Consider the following 25,966-nt stretch of genomic DNA (forward strand, 5'->3'; position numbering starts at 1 on the left):
CTCTTAAAGTCTCTCTATTGGCACTTAGCACAGCGTCCATATTAGAGTGCTTCTTTAGACAAGCAATACACATGGCTGCAATAACAGTGTAGTAGTGCAAATAAAACTCTTTGGCACATGACCTGGGCAGCTTCCATTAGAGTTTCACGGAAAAAAGTGGAACACTGGAGTGGGCAGTCCATGGCATATGTGTGTCTTTTTAACACACTAAACCCCAACAAAAACATAACCCCCCCCAAACAATAGCACTTTAAATGCAATAATGTGAAATAATCACTTTACATGGTGTAAGAACCAGGCACTTCACTTGAACGTTGCAGCACACATAAAACTTTATAAAAGGATACATTTGATCATGGCAGATGCCAGGCACATAGCACTTAAACGTTGCAATAAACAGTTAACTTGTAGTAGTTCCTGAGGTGAACTTGGGCATTCCTGCCATTAATAGGTCAAACAATACCTCAGACGAACTCAGCGCTGCTGCAACTTGTAGAGAGCCAAGATGGCGGCTCTGCCCTTAGCGCTGGATAAGGGTGGTCGCTCTTCACCTGGTGGGATTGGCGGAAACGCTGGTAGCTGTGCTGCTGCTACTCCAGATGGTGTGTGGGTGGAGGACTCGGCCGAGACCCCTGCAGGCACTGCTTTCTCCTCTCCGGTGGATGTGCTAGGACCGCTGAGCACCTTCACTCCTGGCGCTAAGTGCATATGCCAGGTGGCATTCGCCTCCACAATGGTGGTGGTGGCGACGTCCCGGACACCCGGAGGGCTTGTGGACCAGGTTACCGTAGACACAGGTTTTGCAACCACCAGGGTGGCCTCTGTAGTTGCGGGTGGTACCTCTAGGGTGACGGTAGGTACCGCTGGAGCTGTGACAGTGGGGACCGGATCAGGCGGAGCCGCTTCTGCAGCTACTGTTGGGGCTGAAGGGGGAGAAGGCGCTGGTTCAGCCATGCTGGCGCTGGGAGCACTCCCATCAGAGCCTGGGGGCGGTAGCGGCAATAGACGTAGGCCCTCTGGGGTCTCACGGAGGGCTACGGAGGGTCTGTGGGGGTCTTCTGACCAGTCCTCATCTAGGCCGCTATAAGTTGGGGGCGGTACCCTGGTGACACCCGCTGCCCACCACCCTCGGGGTCCCAGCATGGGGGTAAACTCCACCTGTTCTCCTGGGAACAGGGAGTGTAAATGTTCCGGCAGGTCAGGGTGTTTCACCGAAGCCCGGTTTACAAAATACCACTTGGGCCCGTGGTTGTCCTCAATAAACCCATACCCCCGATCCCGGCTGAACTCACGTACTGTCCCTTGCAGCCGTAAGGGGCGTGCGTCCTTCTCGGTGGGCTCCTTCAGCCTCTGGCGGATCTCCCGCTCTCGGTCCATCCTCTCATGATAGAACTGCCGATACTTCATGTCGGTGTCGGTGCTTGGCCGCTGTCGGGGCTGGGTTCCCTGGACTGTGTTGGCTTCCCGGATCTCAGTGAGGATCTGCTGCAGGCAGTCTTCGTCCCCAAAGCACCATTTTGGGATCACAGATTCCTCCGGGCTCGGTGGCCGACCGTCCATCAAACAGGGTTGTATCGCTGCCCCTTCCTCCCAGGGTATGAGGGGAACTTGGCACGGTGGAGCCTCTAGCGCCCCTGCCTCTTCTGGGTCGGCTGTCTCGAGCGCTGTGTCCGGAGGCATACTAATGCAGACCTGCTCCGAGGAGTGAGGGGCAGGCTGCGGCTCAGGCATGCCGTCCGGGTTGGCGGACATGGCGGATGCGGGAACTCTGGTCTCGGGTTGCTGCTTGCTCGCCATGCTGCTCGCTACTGAACCCTCTCCTCTTCCGGGCGGTCCAGGCTCCGCCCACTTCCTGTGTGGGACGGAGGTGCTCTTTTTCCTATGAGGCTGGGACTCACCCAAGATGGCGGCACACAGTGGACTCCGGAAGCGCTGTCTGTGCAGACCTCTAGGAGACTTGGCGGGCGACCGTTGCTGTTGTGGTGCTGCATAGCTGCTCTGAGGTGAGGCGGGACTTACTCTTTCCCGCGCTTCAGCGGAGCTGTAGTTAACCCCTTGAGGGGCGGTGCACTGCGACTGTGACGCAGCAAACAAATCCTTCTTCTTTAGGATAGTAGCAAAGTCTCTGAGAGCACAGTAAAGGTGGCACAGTGAAACAAACATGGTGGCTTGTAAAGTCTCTTTCAATAAAGCAAGGTCCATGCTGTACATCTGTAAATCCACGCACAGGGATATGGGTTCCATCTTCCCCCTCTTTTGAGCAAAGTTTCTCTCAGGCGAAACAGTTCAATAAAACAGTAGCAGAAACACTTTAGCAGTCTTTTCACATAAGCAGCATACAGTCAAAGTCTCTGTGGGTACAGGGTTCCCCCTCTTTTGCGGTTAGCACACACTTGAGGGCAGTTTTCTCACAGCTGAGGTGTTGGTACTTTGTGACAGGCACACAGCCTATCCTGTTCGTGATGCCAATTAGAAACATGCAGCGAGCCGGGGTAATGGGAAGAGAGTGAGGGGATTGAGGAGTGGATGATGGTGATGGTAGTCTCTCCTGAGTGTGGCGCTGAGCTCCTCTGTGAGGGGATGCACTGAGGGCTGCAGGGGGAGAGTGTGCTATACCTGCAGGATGGCTGGAACTTTGCCACGGTCACAGGTGGGCACGAGGGCTTCTGCAGGTACAGGGGGACTCTCTGGCGCTTCCCGGTATCTCTCTCTCTTCTGTGGCTGCTGCAGCGGTTTCTGTAGGGGGGGCTGCACCCGTGTGTAAGGTGGTCGGTAGTGTGGACTTGTAGTTCCCCCGGGGCCAACCCCAAAATACTGCTGCCTGGTAATATGGCCCTTGATGGTGGTGTGGTGCAGGTGGACCAGACAACAGGGAGACAAGGAGGGAGGCAGTGTGACAACAACTCCTTTACTGTAAGACTTGCAGGTGTTATACAGTCCTTTAGCATACAGTGATGAATACTGGCGGCTTTGAATGAGCTACTGTGCTTGTGAGAGCCTGGTGGTGTGAAGAGAGACGACCTGCCTCAGGTCCTGGTCTGCCAGTACGGGTGGGACGCTGGTGAGCACGGTGATCCTGTGGACTTCTCCCCAATGGCGCTTGAGTCTGCTTTTCCCTCCCTGTCTGCCAGGGAGCTTCCTGCTTCTGTTACTGGGCCGGGCCTTAGGCCACAACTTTCGGGTCCCAGAGGTATCCAGGGGTCCTAGTCAATCCTACCCCCCGAATGTCAGGAAGATGGGTGCCGAGGCCTACGTTAACTCAGCTCCCTCTTACAGCCAAGACTCTCCACTGGGTGTCTGTCTTTAGGATTCCCACTGACTGTATATGTGCTGGCCCTTTCCTGAGGGGGCACCTGACAAACTGTCTCTCAAGGTCTCTCTTTCTCTCACCTCCAGCTGTTTGTTCTCTTGCTGCTCTGTGTAAGATCTTTCTCCTTGTTCCCCTCAGCAGCTTCTCTCTCTGTGGTGGTCTCCTGAGGTGATGTTATCCCCTCTACAGCTGGTCACTTGTCTCACTGGTCTCTTGTCTCCTGTCTCTTGTCTCACTTGTCTCCTGTCTCTTGTCTCAGCTAAGCTCTGCAACAGCCAGCCTTATATAGGGGGCCTATCTGCATAACCACACCCCCTTCTAGCAACTTCCAAGCTTACCACACTACCTAGAGCAGTTCCCACTAAGGTCAGTAGATGTCGCTGTAGTGTGTTGTGCAGTGTAAGCATGTAACCCATCTCTGCCTGCCAGTTACTGGTACAGAGAAATACAAATAACAGTTGAACATAAGACATGTTACCTCCTAGAATAGACAATAAACTGCTTGTAGACAGGTGCCATCCTCAGCCCAGCCACAGGAACCATGCTCTGGTATACTATATATATATATATATATATATATATATATATATATATATATATATAATCAGTTTTTTTTTTTATTATGCCTCCCACAAGATTGTCCCACATGATTAAAGATTGTCTGAACTATTTAAAGGGGTACTCCGAAGAATTTTTTTTTTTTTTTAATTAACTGGTGTTATATAGATCTGTAAATTACTTTTATTGAAAACTAAAGTATTCCAGTACTTCAGCTGCTGTATGTCCTGCAGGAAGTGGTGTATTCTTTCCAGTATGACTCTGTCCATGTCAGGAACTGTCTAGAGCATGAGAGGTTTTCTATGAGGATTTGCTACTGCTCAAGACAATTCCTGTCAGGGACAGAGGTGGCAGCAGAGAGCACTGTGTCACACTGGAGAGAATAGAGGACTTCCTGCAGGACATACAGAAGCTGATTAGTACTGGAAGTGATTAGAGATTTAAACAGAAGTAATTTACAAATCTGTATAACTTTTTGACACCAGTCAATTTGAAAACATTCTTTTTTTTATTATTGCCAAACGTTTTGGTCACATTATATCCTAGATTGAAATGAATAAAAGAATACAATTAAAAAGTCTTGTCTCTGCCATATTGGTACCAAGAAGCTAAAGATCACCCTGCATATATGAGCCGCCCAGGTTATGATTGAAAGAAACACTCAGACATAGTTTAACCCCTTAATGATCATGGGCGTACATTTACGCCCCCACTGTCTGGGCCTTAACGCAGGAGGGCATAAATGTACGCCCTGCCGGGGTCCCGGGCTATGGAGCGGGCTCAAGATCTGAGCTCGCTCCATAGCCGGTGAGGACCAGCTGCTATCTGCAGCCAGGCCCTCACCCTCAATGGCAGGCCGCCGCGATTGCCATTGCCATTAACCCCTTAGACGCCGCAAGTATAGGTGACCGGAGCATCTCCAGTCACTTAGCGATCAGGACCCCCGCAGCGTGTCTGTGGGGGTCTCGATCGCATGGCCTGACTGCCGGAGGTCTCTTACCTTCCTCCGTGCAGTCAGGTCTTCAGTCTGCTGATAGAGTCTGCCACAGGCCGATAACACTGATCCCTGCTATGCTATGGCATAGCAGGAATCAGTGAATGTAATCTAGTGCAATAATGTAAAAGTCCCCTAAGGGGACTAAAAAAGTGTAAAAAACAAAATTAATAAAAGTTTTAAAAAATGCCCCAAAGTCCCTCCCCCAATAAAGCTGAAAATTACCCACCCTTCCCATTTTATACATAAAACACATAAAAATAATAAAGTTAACATATAATATACCGAAGCATGCATAATCATCCGATTTATTAAAATAAAACAATACTATTCCTGCAAGGGGAATGGCGTGAACAAAAAGGGGTAAAAAAAAACGCAGGGATTTTTTTTATTAAAAAAATAATAAAAAACAATCAATACGTTTGATCTAGAAATTTTTTTTACTAGATCATTAGAGATAATGATGCAAAAATGACACCCCATACCACCCTGTAGGTGAAAAAATAAATATGCGCTATAGGAGTTACAATGCGGCCATTTTAAAAATGCTTATTTGCAAAAAAAAAGTTTTTACTGCTAATAAAAATAGAAAAACGTTAGAAAACCTAATAAACATGCATATCGCTATGTTCAGACTGACCTATAGCAAAAGAAAAAATGCCAGTTTTACCGTAAAGTGCATTCCGTAAACATGGAACCCCCCAAAATTTGCAGAAACTCATTTTTTGACCCAAGTTCACCTCATAAATGATATTTTGGGGGTTCTGTAATTCATTTTATGGCAGATTGAAAGATGCCATTACAAAGTACGCCTGCTCCTGAAAAAAACAAGACCTCACATGGCCCTGTAGGTGAAAAAATGAAAGCGTTATAGGTCTTAAAAGGAGAGGAGGAAAAAACGAAAACGCAAATTTGGCAATTGGCCCAGTCCTTAAGGCCATTTCAGGCCCGGTCCTTAAGGGGTTAAAGGGGTTATCAAGTGCTACAAAACATGGCCACTTTCTTCCAGAGACAGCCCCACTCTTGTCTCCAGCTTGGGCGGGGTTTTGCTGCTCAGTTCCATTGAAGTGACTGGAGCTTAAAGAGGATGTACCCCCAGGAGGAAAGCCGGTGCCGCGTTCCGTTTTTCAGACCGCGGCCTGGTTCTCGTGCACGGCACCGTTCTATGCATCGGAACCGGACGGTGCTCAAGCACTGGAGGAAGGGAATTCCCTCCCCTCTATGACGCGGCTCCATTCATTCTAAGGGAGCCGCGCTATAGAGTGGAGGGAATTCTCTCCCACTGGGGGCGGCCCTGACGGTTCCGGTGCATAGAACGTCGCCGTGCACGGGAAGCAGGCCGCGGTCCAAAAAACGGACCGCGGCACCGGTTTCCCCATGACGGCGTTGTTCGATCCGTCGGTTCAGATTAAAGACCTCACCTGAACTGGAGACAAGAGTCGTGTTGTCTCTGAAAGAAAGTGCCCATGTTTTTGTAGCACTGGATAATCCCTTTAATCTCTAATCCCAAATGTGTTTGCACTGAGCCTCTGTTCACACATACACACAGTATTTTTGCTCAGTATTTTGGTCAATATTTTAAAACCAAAACCAGTTGTTGATTAAAAACACAGAAAGGCTATGTTCACACACTGAAATCGAGTGGATGGCCGCCACTTACTGGGAAATAATTACCATTATTTTAAAACAACAGCTGTTATTTGCCATTAAATGGCGGCCATCCACTCAATTTCAACAGTGTTTGAACATAGCCTTTATGTGTTTTTAATCCACTTCTGGTTTAAAAAAACTGAGCAAAAATACTGTGTGTGTGAACAGAGCTTTAAAAATGGTACAACGATGAGGGGGAAAAAAATGATTTGATGTTCTTCAGGGGATTTGAACTGCTGGCAGGTCTGTAGACAGGTGAGTTACCTCTAGACAACAGCTCCTACGCATTTGGGATCATATGGTCCTTTTACACGGAATGATAATTCACCCAATCGAACGATTAACGGTTTCGAAGTAACGATGTGTTTTTTATAACAATCAGACGGAATGATATATCGTTAGAAAAATCGTTATTGCGATCGTATTAAGATCGCTTAAGCCTATCTCACACATAGGGTGAATCAGTCAAAGACTGTTTACACGAAGCGATCTGCGAATTTTCAGTGACCAACCAACGATGATTTGAGAACTCGTTGAAAGATCAAAATGAACGATTTCTCGCTCATCGCTTGATCATTCGCTGTGTTTACACGAGCAGATTATCGCTCAAATGTGATCGTTATCGTGAAAATTCGAACGATAATCGTTCAGTGTAATAGGACCAATAGAGTAAGACATAAACTGCCTACAGAGAACTAATCTGCAATCAGAGATACTGGCTAACAGCTGAGTGAGCAGGGGGCCGGGCAGCACGGATTATACATAAAGAAGATGGAAGAGTGGTGAGGTGCGCCAGCGTGAGGCAAAAACAACTTCTCTTTGACTTTTTATTACAGTAGGAGACGTGAGAAGTGCATAATCTACTGCATGGAAAATTACCAAAAGGCACCATGCTCACTAGGGGTCTGCCAGCTACAGCACACTGTCAGCACCTTAGGCAGTACCTGGGAGCTGACAGATTCCCTTTAAGGGTACGTTCACATGTACCGGATCCGCAGCAGATTTCTCGCCACGTATTTGCAGCAAGACCCGCTGCAGATCCATGCCCAATACACCCTATGGGCAGACAAACTTGCAGCACGATGCACAGCCCGCCCCGTTAACCCCCCGCAGCCTATACTTCACCTGGTAACCGCTCCGGCTTGCTTCGTACTGCTTCACGTACTGCTCAGCCAATCAGTGCACTGATTGGCCGAGCGGGACGTGCCGGGAACCCCCGAAGCAAGCCGGAGCGGGTAGCAGGTTATATATACGCTACGGCGGCCGGGGGGTTGTGGATCCGTTATGTGTGAACGTACCCTGAAGGGGAACTATCAGCAGTTTTGACAAATTTAACAAGCTGATAGCCCCCTATTGATTACACTGCTAACAGCACGGGAACGGCACCGAAGAGGAAGGTAAGAGACATACCTTCATACTAGGCATCTCCTGTGCAATAAGGAGCTATCAGCAGGTTAGGTTCATGGACATTTTTACATTGTGTGAACATAGCCTTTAAGCTGTTCTAGTGCTTTGCTGTTTGTAGAGGACTATAGTATTTCTTTCCCTAATCTTAGCTCCCTGATGTCTGTAGTATGATTTGGAGGGCTAATGGTGTGTTTACACAGAAAGATTATCTGACAGATTTTGGAAGCCAAAGCCAGGAATGGATTTGAAAAGAGGATAGATCACAGTCTTCCCTTTATGACCTGATACTTGTTTATAGTCTGTTCCTGGTTTTGGCTTCTAAGATCTGTCAGATAAATCTGTCTGTGTAAATGCACCATTATGGGTGCGTTTACACAGACAGATTTATCTGACAGATTTTTGAAGCCAAAGACAGGAATGGATTTGAAAAGAGAAGAAATATCAGTCTTTCCTTTATGACCTGTTCCCTGTTTATAGTTTGTTCCTGGCTTCGGCTTCTAAGATCTGTCAGATAAATCTCTCTGTGTAAATGCACCATTAGAACCTTGCGCAGCTCTCAATTCTAGGCTTTCATTCGGCCAAGCTGGAGCTAAATAATAAGCCAACTCTCTCACTCACAATTACACACCCTCCCTGAATCCTGTGTGACAAACAAATCCGTCTCTGCTTTTATTATGGGATGGGCCAGGGCAACTTCCTGGTTTGTGTTTCAGGTCTGACTTGCTTGAGTTTCACAAGCCTGAGTGAGTCGCAGGTACTATCACTAACTGACAGATACATGACAGCCAGGCATGACCTACCGGGCACACAGGGCAAGCTGGAGGAACATTATGGAGGAGCAAGAGGATAGGGAAGATGACCAGACCGAAGGGGATGACCTGGAGTCTTTGGGGTAATGTAACAGATGTATATGATGCCATGTTTTGTAACCCAGGCAGTGAAGCTTGTAATACGTATTACACATGTGTGAGAGTATACATTAGGTGTGTACCATGTAATGACTACAAGCTATTACATCTGGTCTTTTTAGAATACCGTCCTTTTCTAACATTATTTTCTGAAAAACGGTAACGATAATGGCCTAAATCATATATATACAGTATATATGCCTTCATATTGATCAGTGCCATGTCTTACAGTACGAATTCACAGCTGAGAATTTGTCTGTATACATCATCTGTAGGGTATGTCCACACTACGTAAATCACATGGATAACTTGACGCCGCTCAGGCAGATTCCGCTGTGCGCCCAAAGAATGAAAAGGTTCATTCTTCGAGCGGACGGCACAATCTGCCTGACCATAGAATGGAGCCTTTGGGACTGGTGGAAATTCAAGGGGGAACCCGGGGGGCGAGCGACGGAATCTGCAGCAAGCTATCCGTGTGTTTTCCGTAGTGTGGACATGTCGTAAAAAAAAAAGCCTAAACAAGTGTATAAAAAAATAAAATAAAAAAAGCTCCAAAAATGTGTGCTTTTCAGCCCCCCATTGACTTTAAAGGGGAGTGTTCCAAACTGCCTGGAGGTGGTGCTGAAAAAAAGCAGTGATGTGGATTGGGAGGAATGAAGAAAAAAAAAAACGCCTGAAAAAAGCATACAGAATGCCTGTACTTTAAAGCAGGTTAGATGATAGCCCCCTATAGCGTATAGCGCCCCCATTATTATCAATGGAGCTAGCAGGCTGGACGACGCTCTGGGGGCGGGGCAGTGTTCCTAAAAGTGCGCCGGCCGAAGATAACTCCGACTAACAGCGCGAGAGCGACGCTGAGGAGGAAAGTAGGACACATACCTTCCTCCTCAGCGTCCCTGGCGCTATAGGGGGCTATCAGCAGGATAGATTCGTCCAGGATAGTTCCCCTTTAAAAACCACGTGTATAAACCAGGCTGCTTTGCATGCTGTTTTGGAGGCTGTTTTTCTAGGTGGTTTATACACGTGGGCCCAGATTTATGAAGTTGCCTGACACCTGCACTGTGGGGTTTTTCCAACAGTGTTTTTTGTTTTAGACAAATAGCAACCACTCATTCTGAGAAATGGATTGCTATCTGAGACACAGATTGATAAGTCTGGGCCACCGCTCATAGTCTAATTGCGCAATAAAGGAATCCTTGGGTGTTCTTTGCCCCCTAAAAATTTGACCACAGTAAGGCTATGTTCACACACTGCTGAAATGACGGCCGATTTTATTGGACAGACGTTATATTTGCTGATAAATGACGTCCGTCCAATAAAAACGTCCGTTGTTACAACGGTGTATGAGCATAGCCTAAAGCATTGCAGAGTGCAAAAGGTAAACATTATTTGTGCAAGAACTACATGGGTCACTTTATTTTACACTTAATATGAGGGGTTTCCTTGGTAAGTTTATAGCAATGGACAGTACATCAAATCTACACATCACATATGATTAAAATTAAAGGAGAAGTCCGGCTTCAGCCGACTTCTTGCAGGCGGCAGGGGAGAAAGTAGCAATGAAGTATTGCTAACCTCTCTCCGTAAAATTATGTTTAGCATTAGGGTAGGTTCACACAGGGCAGATACACTGGATTTTCTGCTGAAAATGAGATTTATCAAACATGGTGTAAAGTGAAACTGGCTCAGTTGCCCCTAGCAACCAATCAGATTCCACCTTTCATTCCTCACAGACTCTTTGGAAAATGAAAGGTGGAATCTGATTGGTTGCTAGGGGCAACTGAGCTAGTTTCACTTTACACCATGTCTGATAAATCTCCCCCATAGAGTTTACAGCAGATTTTCTACTGTGTAACATGAAGTGTTTGCAAAAAAACAACAAACAAGCTACCTGTCCTGACCTGGAAATCATCAGCTGAGCAGGCTTTGTAATACATTACATCATGGTGACATGTGTTAAAAATAATAATGCAGAATGACTAATTGGTATCTACATGTTAGGCCGGTTTCAGAGGCGCCTTGGCTCAAGCCCTGATGCCCAATCACTTTTAGCTTTCAGTTTGGGTCATTAAACCCATATTCAGGCCAAAACTTTTGGTTGTATTACAAATATGAAAATACTATATATTCATATTACACACATCGGAAACTGGCCTTAAAGGGGTACTCCGGAGAAGGAAAAATTATTTTCAGGTTAACTGGTACCAGAATGTTATACAGATTTGTAAATTACTGCTATTTAAAAATCTCAGGTCTTCCAGTACTTATCAGCTGCTGTTAGGCCTGCAGGAAGCTGTGTATTCTTTCCAGTCTGGAGAGCAGAAGAGGTTTTCTATTGGGATTTGCTACTGCTGTGGACAGTTCCTAACATGGACAGCAGAGAGCACTGTGTCAGACTGGAAATAATTCACCACTTTATGCAAGGCACACAGCAACTGATAAGTACTGGAAGATTTGAGATTTTTAGATGGAAGTAAGTTACAAATCTGTATAACTTTCTGACATGAGTTGATTTGAAAACATTTTTTTTCCATCGGAGTTTCCCTTTAAGTGAATGGAAGATGAGCTGCAGTAACCTAGTGCCACCACAGAGCCAATGCTTCCAGCCCCTTTTATTGTGTTCTGTCTATGTAAGAGCTGTGGCCCTGCTGAACAGATGTCCAGAGGGATGCTGAATGTGACATTCATGCCCTATCCTGAGCATAGGGGATAAGTGACTGATCATCGAGGGTCCAACAGATAGGACCTCCAGTGATCTTGAGATTGGGCACCCATGGGGTCTTATTTAGGAATTGAGAGATGAGTCACACATGCCCGGCTCATTCATTCATAGCTGAGTGCTGCCCTTGGCTATCTTTGGCAGTTCTGGGAATTTAGGTGATACCCCTTTAGCTATGAAAGTCTGTTAGGGGTTATCCAGCGCTACAAAAACATGGCCACTTTTCCCCCTACTGTTGTCTCCAGTTTGGGTGGGGTTTTAAAACTCAGTTCCATTGAAGTAAATGGAGCTTAACTGCAAACCGCACCTGACCTGGAGACAAGAGTAGGGGGAAAAGTGGCCATATTTTTGTAGTGCTGGATAACCCCTTTAAACTTTGATCCAATGAGAGTATTATCTGTAGTGAATGAAATTTTCCTTTGGATTTTGCAGAAGTGTTCAAGAATACAAATAAAAGTTCCTTTTTTAAGCGTTTACCGGAAACGTGAACTTAGCGAGGATGACATTTAAAGCTACACCCGGGTGGCATTATTCAAATTTTGACATCTGGAGTATGACATTCTAGTATGTGACTTTTTGCAGAAGTGATACGGATTTGGAAACCAATCATAAAACCATAAAAAGTACATTTAAGATTGGAGATTTATCAAAGGGTTTAAAATATCCAATGGTGTAAACTGCCCACAGCAACCAATCACAGCTCAGCTTTCAGCTCTGGTAAAAGAAAAGAGGAGCTGTGATTGGTCGCTGTGGGCAGTTTACACCATTGGATAATAAAGTTAATACTTAGGGCCGTATTACACGGCCTGATATTTCAGAGCAAGTGAGCGCCGGCCTATCGGGTCCCTGCTTACTGTTGCGGGAAGCTGCACGAGGGGGTCCCATAGGAGAGTCAGTCAGTCTGCTGTAGCTGCTCCTATTACACGGAGTGATGGCCAGCATGGTAACGCTATCGTTATCGGGATTTTATAGCTGATAATTGCTTTATGTAAAAATACCCTTAGGTTTCTCACACTGAAGAGCTGATTTGCCTGCCTGCATATTTGAAAACAATGGCAGCAAGCAAGCGAGTAGAATACATCAGTATAACTTCCCATGAGATTCCATGTAGTTTTCTTGTATAATTTATGTGTTTGCCTGAAGAGTTTTTCTACGTTTATGTATTAATCAACATTCGCATACACTAAGGCCTCATTCACACTTCTGCAAAATTTGTCTGTAATTACGGATCCACAGTTATGGACAAATTTATATCCCATTCAAATTTTATATTTCTATGTGCCTGTTCACACATCCACATATTTTTGTCCTATTTCGGATCATAATTGCAGCACAGACACACCAATAGAAGTCTATGGGATCTGTTTTTTTTTTTTTTGTTTTTTTTTGCCGACATTGTGGATGTTATCTCCATAAAAAGGTAACATAGGAGGGCAGAAGACGTTTTTATTTTTTATTTAGGCCTTATGCACACATCTGGTTACTGTATCCAGATTTCAGGAAAAAAAACTATTTCTGCACCCATAGACTTGTATTGAGCACAGACACCTGTCACTATTTTTTTTGAAAGGTGTCCACTCTGGAAAATAGTTCCGAAAATTATAGATCCTGTCCTATTGTCCTCCAGAATACTGCCACAGATGCCCCCATAGAAATTTATGGGAGCATCCAGAATTCCGGACAGCTTTGGATACTCATCTGGAAATTGGCCATAGGCACCCCGAGCCAGCATCAACACCCGGGCAAGTACCGCCAGGTTCTGCACCTGGCTCTTTAACTGTATGCGCTCCTGATTAGGCGCACATACAGTTAAACGTGGCACTGGGATTGACAAGGCGAGGAGCTATTGGTTCTTCACCCTGTCAATCACTCTTGTGCCCTGAGACAGCATTAAACCTCCAGCCACAAGAGGCCACTCTCTCCCCCAGCGCAGCGGCCCACAAGTGATGCCACTTGTGAGCTCACAGAGCAGAAAAAGAGTGAGAAGCATGAAGAGAGCACCGATGCATGAGGCCTAACAGAAAGGCCTGACAAAAATATTGGTATTTTTCTGTGTCTTGTGGCAGACAGTTTTTGCAAAATTGACATCAGGAAGTTGAATCATAATAATTGCCACCTTAGTTGGCACATCCCATATGGCTGCATTTACTGTTGTCACTTTTGCAAACAATGGCCACCACAAAAAGACAGAAAGAAGTAAATAGTGTTCGGCCATTGTTAACCTGATGTTTGGGAGTCATGGAGATCAGATAGATCACACATTGATAACAATAGGACACTAAAAACTACTAGTACTAGAAAACTACTTTACCTAAGGGCCCTATTCCACGGGACGATTATTGTTCGCATAATCGTTAATGATAAACGATTCAAACGACCGCTATTGCGAAAGACCTGAAATCATTCCCCCATTTACATGGAACGATAATTGTTACTTATGATCGTTCTTGCGGTCGTCTTGTCGATGCTATTGTGTTCGTCACTACTGCGAAAGACCGAATGACGTCTTATTCAATGCGAACGATTTTCAATGCGAACGAGCAACGATAAAAATAGGTCCAGGTCTTATTAAACGATCAACGATTTCTCTATCGGTAGTTAATCGTTAACTGCTATTCAACCGAACGATTATCGCTTAGATTTGAACGACTTAGCGATAATCTGAACGATAATCGTCGCCTGGAATAGGGCCCTTAGTGATAGTCTTAAATAAACTGTGGTCCTTTCAGTAGATGCTTTTACAGATAAGTGGCCGTAACCATTGTTTCACTCCATTGTTTGGTGTTAACAGCACACGCCTAAGGAATTTACATTTAAATTTAGCATAGGATAAAGTGATAAAATTCACAACACACAAACTTTAGGAGTCCAAAAATAAATTCTTAAGAGGATTGTTTGTTCATAGTTGCTATGTTTAGATAAAGATTCCATGAGCGTTCATGAATCCAAGGTGCTAGTAGGATCTACTACTACAGTAACACTTATGGGAATTTTTCTGCAGTATTCACAAGTGTTAGAGAGCCTGACCTTCTGCATTCTTTTTTCAGTGTCCTACTTTTTGGTCCTACTGTTGGCACTTATTTTTCTATAGATTATGCATGTTTCTTAACAGAGAAGTCCAGCGATTTTGATATTGGCTAATGGACAGCCCAATCAGCCAATTAGTGACTGGAGCAGTGTCCTGCCCCGGCCAGTCCATCAGCTGGGTCGTGATGTGTACACCCCAGAGATCCAGGAGCCTGGTGGGCGTCCAGAGGCCGGTCCAGAGGTTTATTGAAGCCGGAACACAGGGAGGGGAAAAGATGATACAGGGGTAGTGATGAGCAAGTACTAAAATGCTTGGGTGCTCGTTACTCGAGACGAATATCTCCCGATACTCGAGTGCTCGTTTCGAGTAACGAACCCCATTGAAGTCAATGGGAAACTCTAGCATTTTTGCAGGGGACCCAAGTTCGGTAGGGGGAAGGTCGTGTGAAAACCTGTCAACCTCAGAAAATGTTGAAAACACAACGGAAATGGACAGGAAACAGCAGGGGCAGCATGTATGCATGCCTCTGAGGCTGCCTAATGGCACCATTATGCCTAATTCTGTGCAACAGCCTGGTTAAAACAGAGGTAGGCATATGGACCACCTAAAAACTCAGCCTGACACAGCATGGCTCCGAGAACACAGGGAACCATTAAAACAGTGGTAGCATATCATGAACCAGTCAAAAATTTCAGCCTGACACAGCATGGCGGTGAGGACAGAGTGAACAAGGTAGAAGAGGTAGGCAGTCAGCCTTCCAAAAATTATACCAGACCTAGCATGGCAGTGAGCACACAGAGAACCATTAAAAGTGAGTGAGGAAGCAAGTGAGCCTCCCAAAAATTAGGCCAAACACTGCATGCCATTAAGCACATAGAGAACTCCCGGGAGCAGCAGTAGCCAACATGGATGCCAGTGAAGGCCCAGCAGTAGTCAACATGGATGCCAGTTAGGGCCCAGCAGTAGCCAACATGGTGGCAAGGGCAGGCCCAGCAGTAGCCAACATGGATGCCAGTTAGGGCCAGCAGTAGCCAACATGGAGGCAAGGGCAGGCACAGCAGTAGTCAACAATGGATGGCAGTAAAGGCCCGGCAGTAGTCAACATGGATGTCCATTACTGCTCTGGTCAATCCTGCCTTAAAAACGGCTACAACATCAAAAAAAGGTAGAAGTACTGGTGAATGAATGGCAGAGGACACCTGTAAGATAAGATGACATCCACAGATAATATGGTTTGAAATGGAGAACACCCCGTCCAACGAGCAGTGAAGTTTTATGCAGGTGTACTACAAATCCCAGCAATACAGTGTAGTACCAACTAGTTTAGAGGGGGGGGGGGGGGCTGTACGGTACAATCTGGTAGTGGCTGGACCTAGACACATTCTCTGACACCCCCGTCCAATGAGCAGTGAAGTTCTATGCAGGTGTACTACTAATATCCCAGTAATCCAATGTAGTACAGCAGGACCACCAGCCCCAAAATCAAAAAAAGAGTACACTGAGCACCTCTTAGGGGTCTGTATGCAACACCTAATGTCCCCTTTCTGCCAGCAGCCGATCACTACAGTGTGCTGCTGAAATCGTGGTAGCAGCACTGCAAGTCCCAGCCAGCAGTCTGTAGTAATACTATTAAAAAACGATTTGAAGCTCTGAAAAGGGCTGTATGTTTGTATTGCTAGTATATTCCCTGCCTACTGGAACGCTAAATCCTACACTAACACTCTCCCTGACCAGCAGCAGCTCTGCCCCTGATCTCTCACAGAATGCGTCTGGAGCGAGCACTGCCGGCGCCGAGTTTTATATGGCAGTGCGATGCCCTGGCCCCTGGGGGCCACTTCCGCAGTGCTGTTGGTATGAGCGGGCAATAACCGGGGCAGCTGCAGGGTGTATACTTGTCACGGTATAGGCCTAAGGGCGGCACAGCTGTAGGGCCGGTCTGTGGAATCTGCGGGTGGTGATGGGCATGCGATTCCTCGCTGCACCTAGTGAGGGCACCAGTTAGTGGACACCAATGCCAGGGTTCAGTAACAGCGGTTTTATTATAGATGAGGTAACTAGTAGCAACAGTTCTGTCCGGTTGCAACCGGGTATATAGCAGGCTTTGACAAACAAGGCAGGAGTGGTGCTGCATAGGCTGTGAGAACACGTGCCGGATGATGGGAGTGGGAGTATGAGAGGAAGTAGCGTTGCTGGGTGGATTAGCTTGAGACTATTACTTGCTGTGAATACTTGAAACGAGGATGAGAAACAACGGAATGACACCCAGATGAGAGAAGGGACTCCGGACACTTGAGCAGGCAGATACAGCCGAAGACTTGAATACAGCAGAGCACCTGATCCACACTTCTAGTGGTGAAGTGGGACCTGCGACTCGTCCAACTCCTCTGAGGAAGGAGAGAGACGACACACACCCTCCTTGCTTGGAAGCAGGGGGAAGACTCACTTGTTAGGAGGAAGTGGGAGGTCACATGGTTGCCCCTGGCCAGAGCTAGTCGGCCATTGGAGGAACCATGGTTACAGGGCACTGGCACAGTCACGTGATCAGCAGCCTTGCATACCACTATACAATGTAATAATACACAGGAATATATAAGAATATGCATGAGAATACACATAAACAGAGAATACCAGGGGAATACTAGCAGCAGTTGCAGTACAAACAATTACCAGAACAGGCATTGACATAGCAATAGAAAAGAGCATAATAGGAGTAGTAGTCTGCATGTTCTGGGACACTGCAGCAGGGTAATCTGATCTGGCCAACCAATCGTTGCTATCGACATGTATGGATCCCACGTCATCGCAGGATGTACCAAAGAGTCTCCTGCATGTTTATTGGCTGAGAAATAGCGCCCAAACTTACAGGAAATGGATGATGAGATTTTCTCGAGTATCGCAAGATGCTCGTCCGAGTAACGAGTACTATCGAGTACCTTAATACTCGATCGAGTACCAAGCTTGGACGAGCATGCTCGCTCATCAGTATACAGGTGCAGGTGCATCTCCTGGGACGGCAGTTTCGAGTTTACACCCTTCTTCCATAGACTGTACTGTACTACAAAGCTTGGTGTCATCTGCAAAGATAGAAACATTGCTGTAAATTCCATCCTCTATATCATTAACAGACATGTTAAAAAAATGTTATTCCACCATATACTAGTGTATTGCCTCAAAACTTGGGGACCTGGATGGGGCCTAATATTTTAAGTACATATATAATGATTTCAGATTGCTTAAAGGGGCCATTTAAAATATATTGCTGCCTTTGCATAGAATATAATAAACATTCTTACCTCACCATGCTCTCCGGAGTTATCCTACGGTGTCTTTGGGTCCTCCCACCGCCACTTCAGAGAAGTGACAGCCTGCTGTAGTCAGTGACTGGCTGAGCAAAGACACTGCATAAAGTACTTAAGTCAGTAAAGCAAATGCACCATCAGGTACATAGCTGCAATTTTTTTTACCTTAATAGATTGCCGCCGGCATGAGGATCCCGGTTGGTCAGTCCTTTTTCTTAATTGTCTCCCGGTTCCTGCGCTTAGCGTTGGGCTTTTCCTGAGCACCGGCCCACCCTGGAGCTTTGGGGGCAGGCCCGCCCCCAAGAAAAAGTGCAGAGATGTACCTGATGGTACATTCGCTTTAAAAACTACAATGTCTCAAGTATGCTAGGTATGTTTAAACTTGTAACAACCAATTGGAGAGTGTACTGGGCTGGCACCTCAGCAAATCCACCTGGGAGCACTACAAGCTAGGATGTAATGATTTACAGACAGTTCAGCAAACAGATCAAGTACGCTATGTAGTTACACCGTCAAGGCAGGTAAGTAAATGTGAATACGAACAGAGAAAGTACTGTGCCTAGGCCAGAAGAAGCGTCATTGGACGCGAAAACAGTCGTTTGCCTGGACGCACCTGCACACATCTCCCTCCTCATGTGAACTTTGTTCTACAATAAATTGGATCGCTTGCTTCAGCTAATTTGGTGAGTGCACAGTACTTTCTCCGTTCGTATTCACATATTTAAACTTTTATTGCCTACCTGGCAGCTTTAGTGGTTTGAATTGGCTAAGCTGGTGACAGAATCCCTGTGCAATTACCACCGCAGCGTGGGCCTCCCACTCGTTTATATAGATAGTTGTTCTAATGGTCATCTGCAGGGAACAGATATTTGCTCTTTCGTGGTACACATCCATCAATCCTTTAGCACCGTCAGGGGCCACACAGGGTAATCTGTATCAGCATCAGCGTTCATTGGGGTTTTCCCACAATCCCACATGGGTTTTGTTAATCCTCTCATCCCTGGTAGGATGTAGAGTATTTTTAGTCTCTACCAAGAACCTGCACTGGAACTAATCCTCTGCTTTGATATGGATATGTGACCTTCAACTATTAATTAACCTGGCTCCTAGAAAGCCATTTTTTGCCAGTAGATGTTTTAACAGTGGTTCTTTGACCTTTTCACTGGTAATATATATTATTTTAAGTGTAATTGTGTATTTGTGTAATTGGTTAAAGATTTAAAAGTGAAAAAAAAACACATTATGGGCCCTATTACACGGGCCGATTATCGTGCGAAAAATCGTTATATCGTTCAAATTTAAATGATAATCGTTCTGTCTAATTGCAGGCAACGATCGAAAAACGGTTCATGCGTTGGTGTGTTCCTGATTTATATCTATTTATCGGTAATAGTTTGCTGTATTTCCACATTCGTTCGCTCAAGTTCCGCATTTTTCACTTATTGTTCAGTTTAATTGCACATTGTTCATTGTTTTGCTGGGATCAGAAGGAATAAACGATTATAGAAACGATCGTAACTAACGACCATTGTTCTGTGTAATATGGTCAACGATTTCAGGTTAACGATAAACAATCTTGTTTGCGATCGTTTATTGTTAATTGTTAAAAATCGTTCCGTGTAATAGAACCCTAATATTAGGGAGACAATCCCTTTTAATAGTGGAGGACGATGATATTCATCTTCAGAGTCCAGTAGCGGACTATCATTCAATTTAATCCTAATCCATTGCTGGGATGGTTTCTTGAAAGATGAGCTGTGATTGGTTATTTTGGGCAGGTTTTTGAAATTTTTACCCATCCTTCCTTGCAAAAGTCTTCCAGTTCTGGGCCGTCTTGTATACACTTCCCTTACTCAGCTTTTGCATTTCGAGGTAGTAGTTTGTGAAATTTGAGATATGTTTAGGATTGGACTCCCCGAACTGTTTGGGTTCAGCAACGTTCTCCGAACTTGAGCGCTCGACATTTGACTCCTGGAGGCTGGGGAAGTTGGATATCCTCCTAGGGCTGCCAGGAAAACATGGATACAGTCTTTGCGAGTCAAATGTTGAGCGTTCAGGTTTGGAGAACAGAGCGTTGAGCAGGTCCGCTCAATGCTAATAATATATTTGTACAAGCCTTTTTACAGTTTATGTAATTTCCTACAGAATATACTGGAAAGTCATTAAATCTGTTCTCTCTACCCATGAAATGTTCCCTGTGCCACTGGCTGCAAAACAACCCCAAAGCAGTATTGATCCATGCTCATGCTTGGAGATGATTGGAGAGTTTTTCATATTGGTGACCTTTTTTTCTCCAAAGCTATATATGTTATACATGCTATATATGTGACCCTTTGCTGACTGTAAGGTCATTAAATATTACAAAATATACATTAAGTGGAACGATCCCCAGTGGGCAACCTTTCTTTCCCCAGTAGGGAATGAAATGTTATTTTTATTGGTATGTCTTAACAATATCATGTGAATACCAGTAGCCAAAAAGTGTGATTTAAAGAAATCCCCTTAGTAATGTAAGAATTGTACCAGATTTATTCAGATAGCTTAGGCTAAGTAGTGAGTACTGTAGGTATGCAAGCAAGTGGGATTGTGGGCAAGTGTGTACTGTGTTGCAGGAAATGATCAGATTCATGGGGGAGAAGAACAGCCCAGTGGTGTAGATTATTTTACCTAGGAAAAAAACTACCTACATCTATGTAGTATACCTCTGATTTTACCAACTTGGCCACCAGCTTTGCTTCTTGGAAAACCCCCTTTAAACTGTGTTAATTGAAGCACTTTCTGTTCAAACTCAAGTGTTGTTTGCATGTACGTAATATACCAACATCTTTGACTGGTCAGATTCATTCTGAAAACGCTGCTCTGCTGATAATGCCTCCATGAGTCATACTGTGGTAGGGGAAGCCCCCCTAACAATAGCTGTTCAGACAAAAGCCATAAGTCGTTTTGGCTGTGTCAGGAACCCTGGAAGAGATGTGGTGTGGTGCCCTGTCTACCAGTCCACTCTATGGGCCCTTATCCACAAGATGATCATCGAAAATCGTTAGATTGTTCGGAATTGAACGATATTCGTTTCATGTAATAGCAGACAACGCTTAAAAGGGCAACGAGAAATCGTTGATCGCTTGATAGAATTTGGACCTATTTTTATCGTTGATCGTTTACAAATCGCACATTGTTCAGTGTAAGGGTGGGTTCACACTACGGAATCCGCGCGGATAAGTTCCGGCGGATTCCGGCGTTCGTACCTGCTCACGGCAGCGCGTATATCCGCCCGTGCCATGGACACCATGCGAATTCTGTCGTCCACCGAAAGAAATAACATGACAAATCTTTTGGCGGACGGCAGAATCCGCTTGGCCATAGAATAGTGTCTATGCCATGGGCGGATATGCGCACCGCCGCGAGCAGGTACGAGTGACTGAATCCGCTGGAACTTATCCGCGCGGGTTCCGTAGTGTCAACCCACCCTAATAAGAAGTTAAGCTCTGAAACGAACGCAGTACCGACGACGGAACGACCTCAAGACCTATCACAAGTAATGATCACTGTTCCGTGTAATTGGGTGACCAGTTTCAGGTTATTTGCCATAGTGGTAGTTTGAAATTGTTTACTGTTAATTGTGATCAGGTACTTTCCCCCAGGTAGTCGAAATGAAGTCCGGCGGCTATTAGAGAACTAGTGATGTGGCACTGCGGGGAACAGGGATGGGTAAGTATACATTCTTTATTATGTTCCCCCACCACCTGCCTGTATTAGATTCCTAGTTGTGGCCGGAGTTCTCCTTTAACTAGATTAGATAACAAATTCATGACAAGCAGGATACAAAATTAAATATGGAAAAGCAGCAGATCTAAGACAATAAATAAATAAATTGCCAGGTATTAAGTGTCTGCAGTTTTCATCTGTCACCACAGGATAAAACTCGTAATAGAGCAAGTACAAAGTGAGCTCCATATAGCTTACAGTCTTCTGCACAATGTTATAGGCCACATCCAAATGAACCTGCTCAGCTGTGGAGGCCGTGTTACTCGAAGTCTTTCGGCATGTGTCTATCATCAGGGTTTTCTTGCTAGAGGTCATTCCCATGTGTTCAAGCTCTAAGACTATGGCCTAACAATATGGTTAATCAGGTGTTTTTCAGTTGCTCGATAGAAGATGATGATGATGATGCTATTAAATATCGACAATAAATACCTAGTTGAGTGCAAGCCAACCTGCTGAGCTTAAATCATATTAAATAGATGTTCTCATGGTGGACGGACATTCTCTAATGACAAGATGTCCACAACTAAGTCAGCCAATCTGCTTGGTGCTTGGGGGCCACAGCTGTGTGTTTTACAATATGTGCCAAATCTCATGGTGGTGCTTGACTGTGGATTATCACATAAGCTTTAGGTGCAAGCAGATCCCTTTCACCAGAACACTGTGGCCAGGGCTTTGTTCCCTCAATATGGCACATTGTACTTTCATGGGATGTTATACTGTAAATGATCTTATAAGACATAAATAACTTGGCATGGTGTCCATGTTGGAAAAGAGTGTTTTACACAACATAAAACTATGACATTGCTTGAAACGATAAAAAACTTTCTTTTCTAAATATACCTTTTGCAAGTTGTCATACAGAAACCTGGTATGTATGATTTAGGCTTCCCTCGGATACACATTTTGCATAGCAGTTTTTGGCCGGAAAAAAAAAGGCTGAAAAAGCTTCCAGCAGTTTTTCCAGCAGTCATGTCAATGATGGATGGGAGAGTGAAGGCCCTATTTCACGGGCCGACAGTGAAGCGCAAACAAGCGATATCAGCACTCGCTTGCTCCTCGTTCCTTGCTCGCTGCTGCCGCAATTCCACGCGGCTGCAGCAAACCGGTGAGTGCCGGGGCGTCCGCAGGGAGCTGCTGGGGTGGGGGGCTGCCCGGGTGATCACTAGATCGTCTGGGCAGCCCATAGAGGATAGTGGCGGTTTGCTGCCGCCGCTTCTTTTCCACGGGGCGACGGCAGCAGATCGCTGCTATCCTGGTCGTTTGTTTATCAACATGTTTTAAAAACAAAAGATGCAACCATCAGCCGAGATAAACAATGTTGGCTGATCAAGTAAGGTGGATATACTGTATAGACAAGAGCAAATTGATTTTATGTGTTTTAAAGACTTGTAGTTTTGTAAAAAAAAAATATATATATATTTTTACCAGGTGGTTCCATGAGAATCTGTCCCGACATGCCGCTGAGGCTCTTTTGCTTACGAACGGGCAGGATGGAAGCTACCTCCTGAGGAACAGTGACTCGAAGGAAAATGTGTACTCATTATCAGTGAGGTAGGTACAAGCTTGAATGCATTTTTTCATTCGGTTGTATATATTTAAAGGCTATGGGCACCTTTTCCACTTATTTTTTTAATAATTTGTTTTCTTAATACAAAATAAAGCAGCTTTCTAAAGCTCTTCAATAAAGTCTTTATTAAACATTTTCTGTCATTTAGCTGTTGTAGAGTTTAAAAACCATACGCCAGAAGTTCAAAATTCACATGCCAGAACAAATGGATTGAAAAGCGATCGAAAAAAATTACATGTGGTACTGATAAGAATCACAGATCACGTTGCAAAAAATATGTCCTCCCACAGCCCCATAGATTTAAAAATAATTATTTTTTTTTTACTCTGACCCTTAAATTATTTTTATACATTGCTATCCTTGTATAGAACATTATAAAAAGCCTATTCTTACCTAACCACGCTCCCCTTGGGTCCTTCTGCGGTATCTTGGAGTCCCTCCCCTGAACTCTCCAGCCTCTACTTAAATGATGAACTCTTCTCGGCCATGAAAGCCCGCTCTGCCAATAACCGACTGTAACGGGACTTCTTCCAGTCACAACTTTTTCATAATTTGCCAAAAAATCACCTTAAGCCCTGCACTTTTCTAACACCCATCCAATTACTACACAATTTAGAATTTGTAAATTTGCTGGATATTAGCCTAGTTTCCCCCTAGCATTTCCAGCATGCTCCCTGTTTGTTCTATGCTTAGTGCTCCTTATACCTCTGCTAGCTGTGTTGAATTGACCTTCAGCTCTGTTCCTTGACTCTTCTTGTTATCTGCCTGCCCTGACCATTTTTGCCTGGCTTTTGACTACGTTGTTGCTTGCTGATTTTGTACTTTGGTTGCCTACCTATTGTCACCTTGGACTGTCGACTATTCTTTATTGTGTTTGTTCACCTGTCTGGGTGTGGTGTCAGACTTGCCCAGGTAAGGGACTGTCACCCAGTTACCCTCTGCCACTTAGGGCAGCCTGTGGTAAGTAGGCAGGGACAGTGGGCGGGGCTCAGGTTAGGGTTCACTGTCTCTGTCCTATCTGTGTGTGTTCTATACGACTGGTCTGTGACACCATCATTGTGTAGCCAACACAATATTCCGATGAGATTTATTTGTGATGAACACAGGTAATATTATCTGAGCAGATGTCCAACATTGCTTATAGTGTCGTCATATCAGGAATAAGAACGAAAGTTTTACATCTCTAAAATTAGAAAATGTAATTTTATGCTTCATTAACCAAGCACAGATCCAAGTCTATGGGCAAATACCCAGCCTGTGTTTAGCATACTCCCACATTCAAGGTGATGGCTATATGGTTACCTTTTCTATTAGCACCATAAAACAGACTTGTCTCAATCTAAAGGCCATGGTAAGTAATGGGTTATGGAGAATGACTTATATTGGGTAACTTTTATTGTAAAAAGTACAAAACAAAACTTAAGCTTTTGCTTAGAATCTTTGTATGAATATTGAGCAATAAGATTGGCCGATGTTTTGCAAGTTATTTTGCCTTCCTCTAGATCAGTGGAGGAAACATGGTGTAAAGTGAAACTGGCTCAGTTGCCCCTAGCAACCAATCAGATTCCACCTTTCATTCCTCACAGACTCTTTGGAAAATGGAAGGTGGAATCTGATTGGTTGCTAGGGGCAACTAAGCCAGTTTCACTTTACAGCACATTTGATAAATCTCCCCCAATGTTCTCGGGTTCACCCCTCCTGCTTTATTTTCTTCATTCTCTTATTTTATTGGATGAATGTAATAGAGAAGTTTTTTTATCTTAATATAGAGATACTTAATAATCAGTGAATTCTGTCAAAACTGATGACAAATCAAATGGCAAATTAGTAAGTGTTTTATATTTCAGCATTCGGGGTGCAGACCCATTTATGTGTCTTCTATTACCTTCTTAGGGGTACTCCAGCGAAAATATCTTTCTTTTAAATTACCTCGTTTTAGAAAGTTATATAGATTTGTAATTTACTTCTATTTAAAAAGTCTCCAGTTTTCCCATACTTATCAGATGCTGTATGTCCTGCAGGAAATAGTGTTTTCTTTTCAGTCTTGACACAGTGCTCCCTGCTGCCAACTCTGTCCGAGTAAGGAACTGTCCAGAGCAGCAGCAAATCCCCATAGAAAGCCTTACTGCTTTGGACAGTTCCTGTCTCGGACAGATTCCCGTGCAGTTAGTAGTTTGCTCCACGGTCGGGTAAGACTGTTAGGAGCACTGGGGCACCCGCTAGGAGCACTGCCCGCCACCATAGCACCATTTTGGTTCCCCCCAACCCCCCGGTGGATTAGCACTATGGGGGGGTAGTACTCCTAACAGTCTCATCGGCCCCTGGAGCACATGTCTAACTGCACCGAAACAGCCCTAAGGAGGAAGGTAAGAGACATACCTTAATCCTCGGCTTCTCCTGTGCAATAGGGACACATCAGCAGGTAAGATTTGTCTCCCCTCTAACGATTTGAAGGGGTATTAGCAATGATATCTGATCAGTTACTTATCACTTGAAAGAGTTTGGCAGCATCTAAAATACTGCAAATCTATATTGAGTGTCCAGGTACATACATTTTATGTTTAGACCCAACCATGTCTTTGTCAAGTCTGATATTACATATCGGTGCTGTTGGACATGTCACAAATTAATTGAAATAACAGTATTTGCTTTAGGAATGCCGTCCCAAAACACCATTCACGATAGCCGCAGCTTAGAACTCGTTCTCCATTTCCTTGTAGAAAGATCGTTACACAGGTCACAGAGCATGCCTAGAAAATGC

The 25,966-nt window shown here is 44.8% G+C and overlaps 1 protein-coding gene across 1 annotated transcript in view; it reads left to right on the forward strand.

The window, feature by feature from the left end:
• The first annotated feature begins 8,630 nt into the window (after positions 1 to 8,630).
• Positions 8,631 to 25,966, forward strand: part of DAPP1 (dual adaptor of phosphotyrosine and 3-phosphoinositides 1) — a 40,443-nt gene continuing 23,107 nt past the window's right edge. The window contains exons 1-2 of the mRNA XM_069976790.1: positions 8,631 to 8,811; positions 23,067 to 23,189. Coding sequence (XP_069832891.1) covers positions 8,711 to 8,811; positions 23,067 to 23,189 — 224 coding nt within the window. The 5' untranslated portion in view covers positions 8,631 to 8,710. The remainder of the gene's footprint in view (positions 8,812 to 23,066; positions 23,190 to 25,966) is intronic.

Source organism: Dendropsophus ebraccatus, chromosome 7, assembly GCF_027789765.1.
Source record: "Dendropsophus ebraccatus isolate aDenEbr1 chromosome 7, aDenEbr1.pat, whole genome shotgun sequence".
In the NCBI taxonomy this organism is placed as follows: Eukaryota; Metazoa; Chordata; class Amphibia; order Anura; family Hylidae; genus Dendropsophus; species Dendropsophus ebraccatus.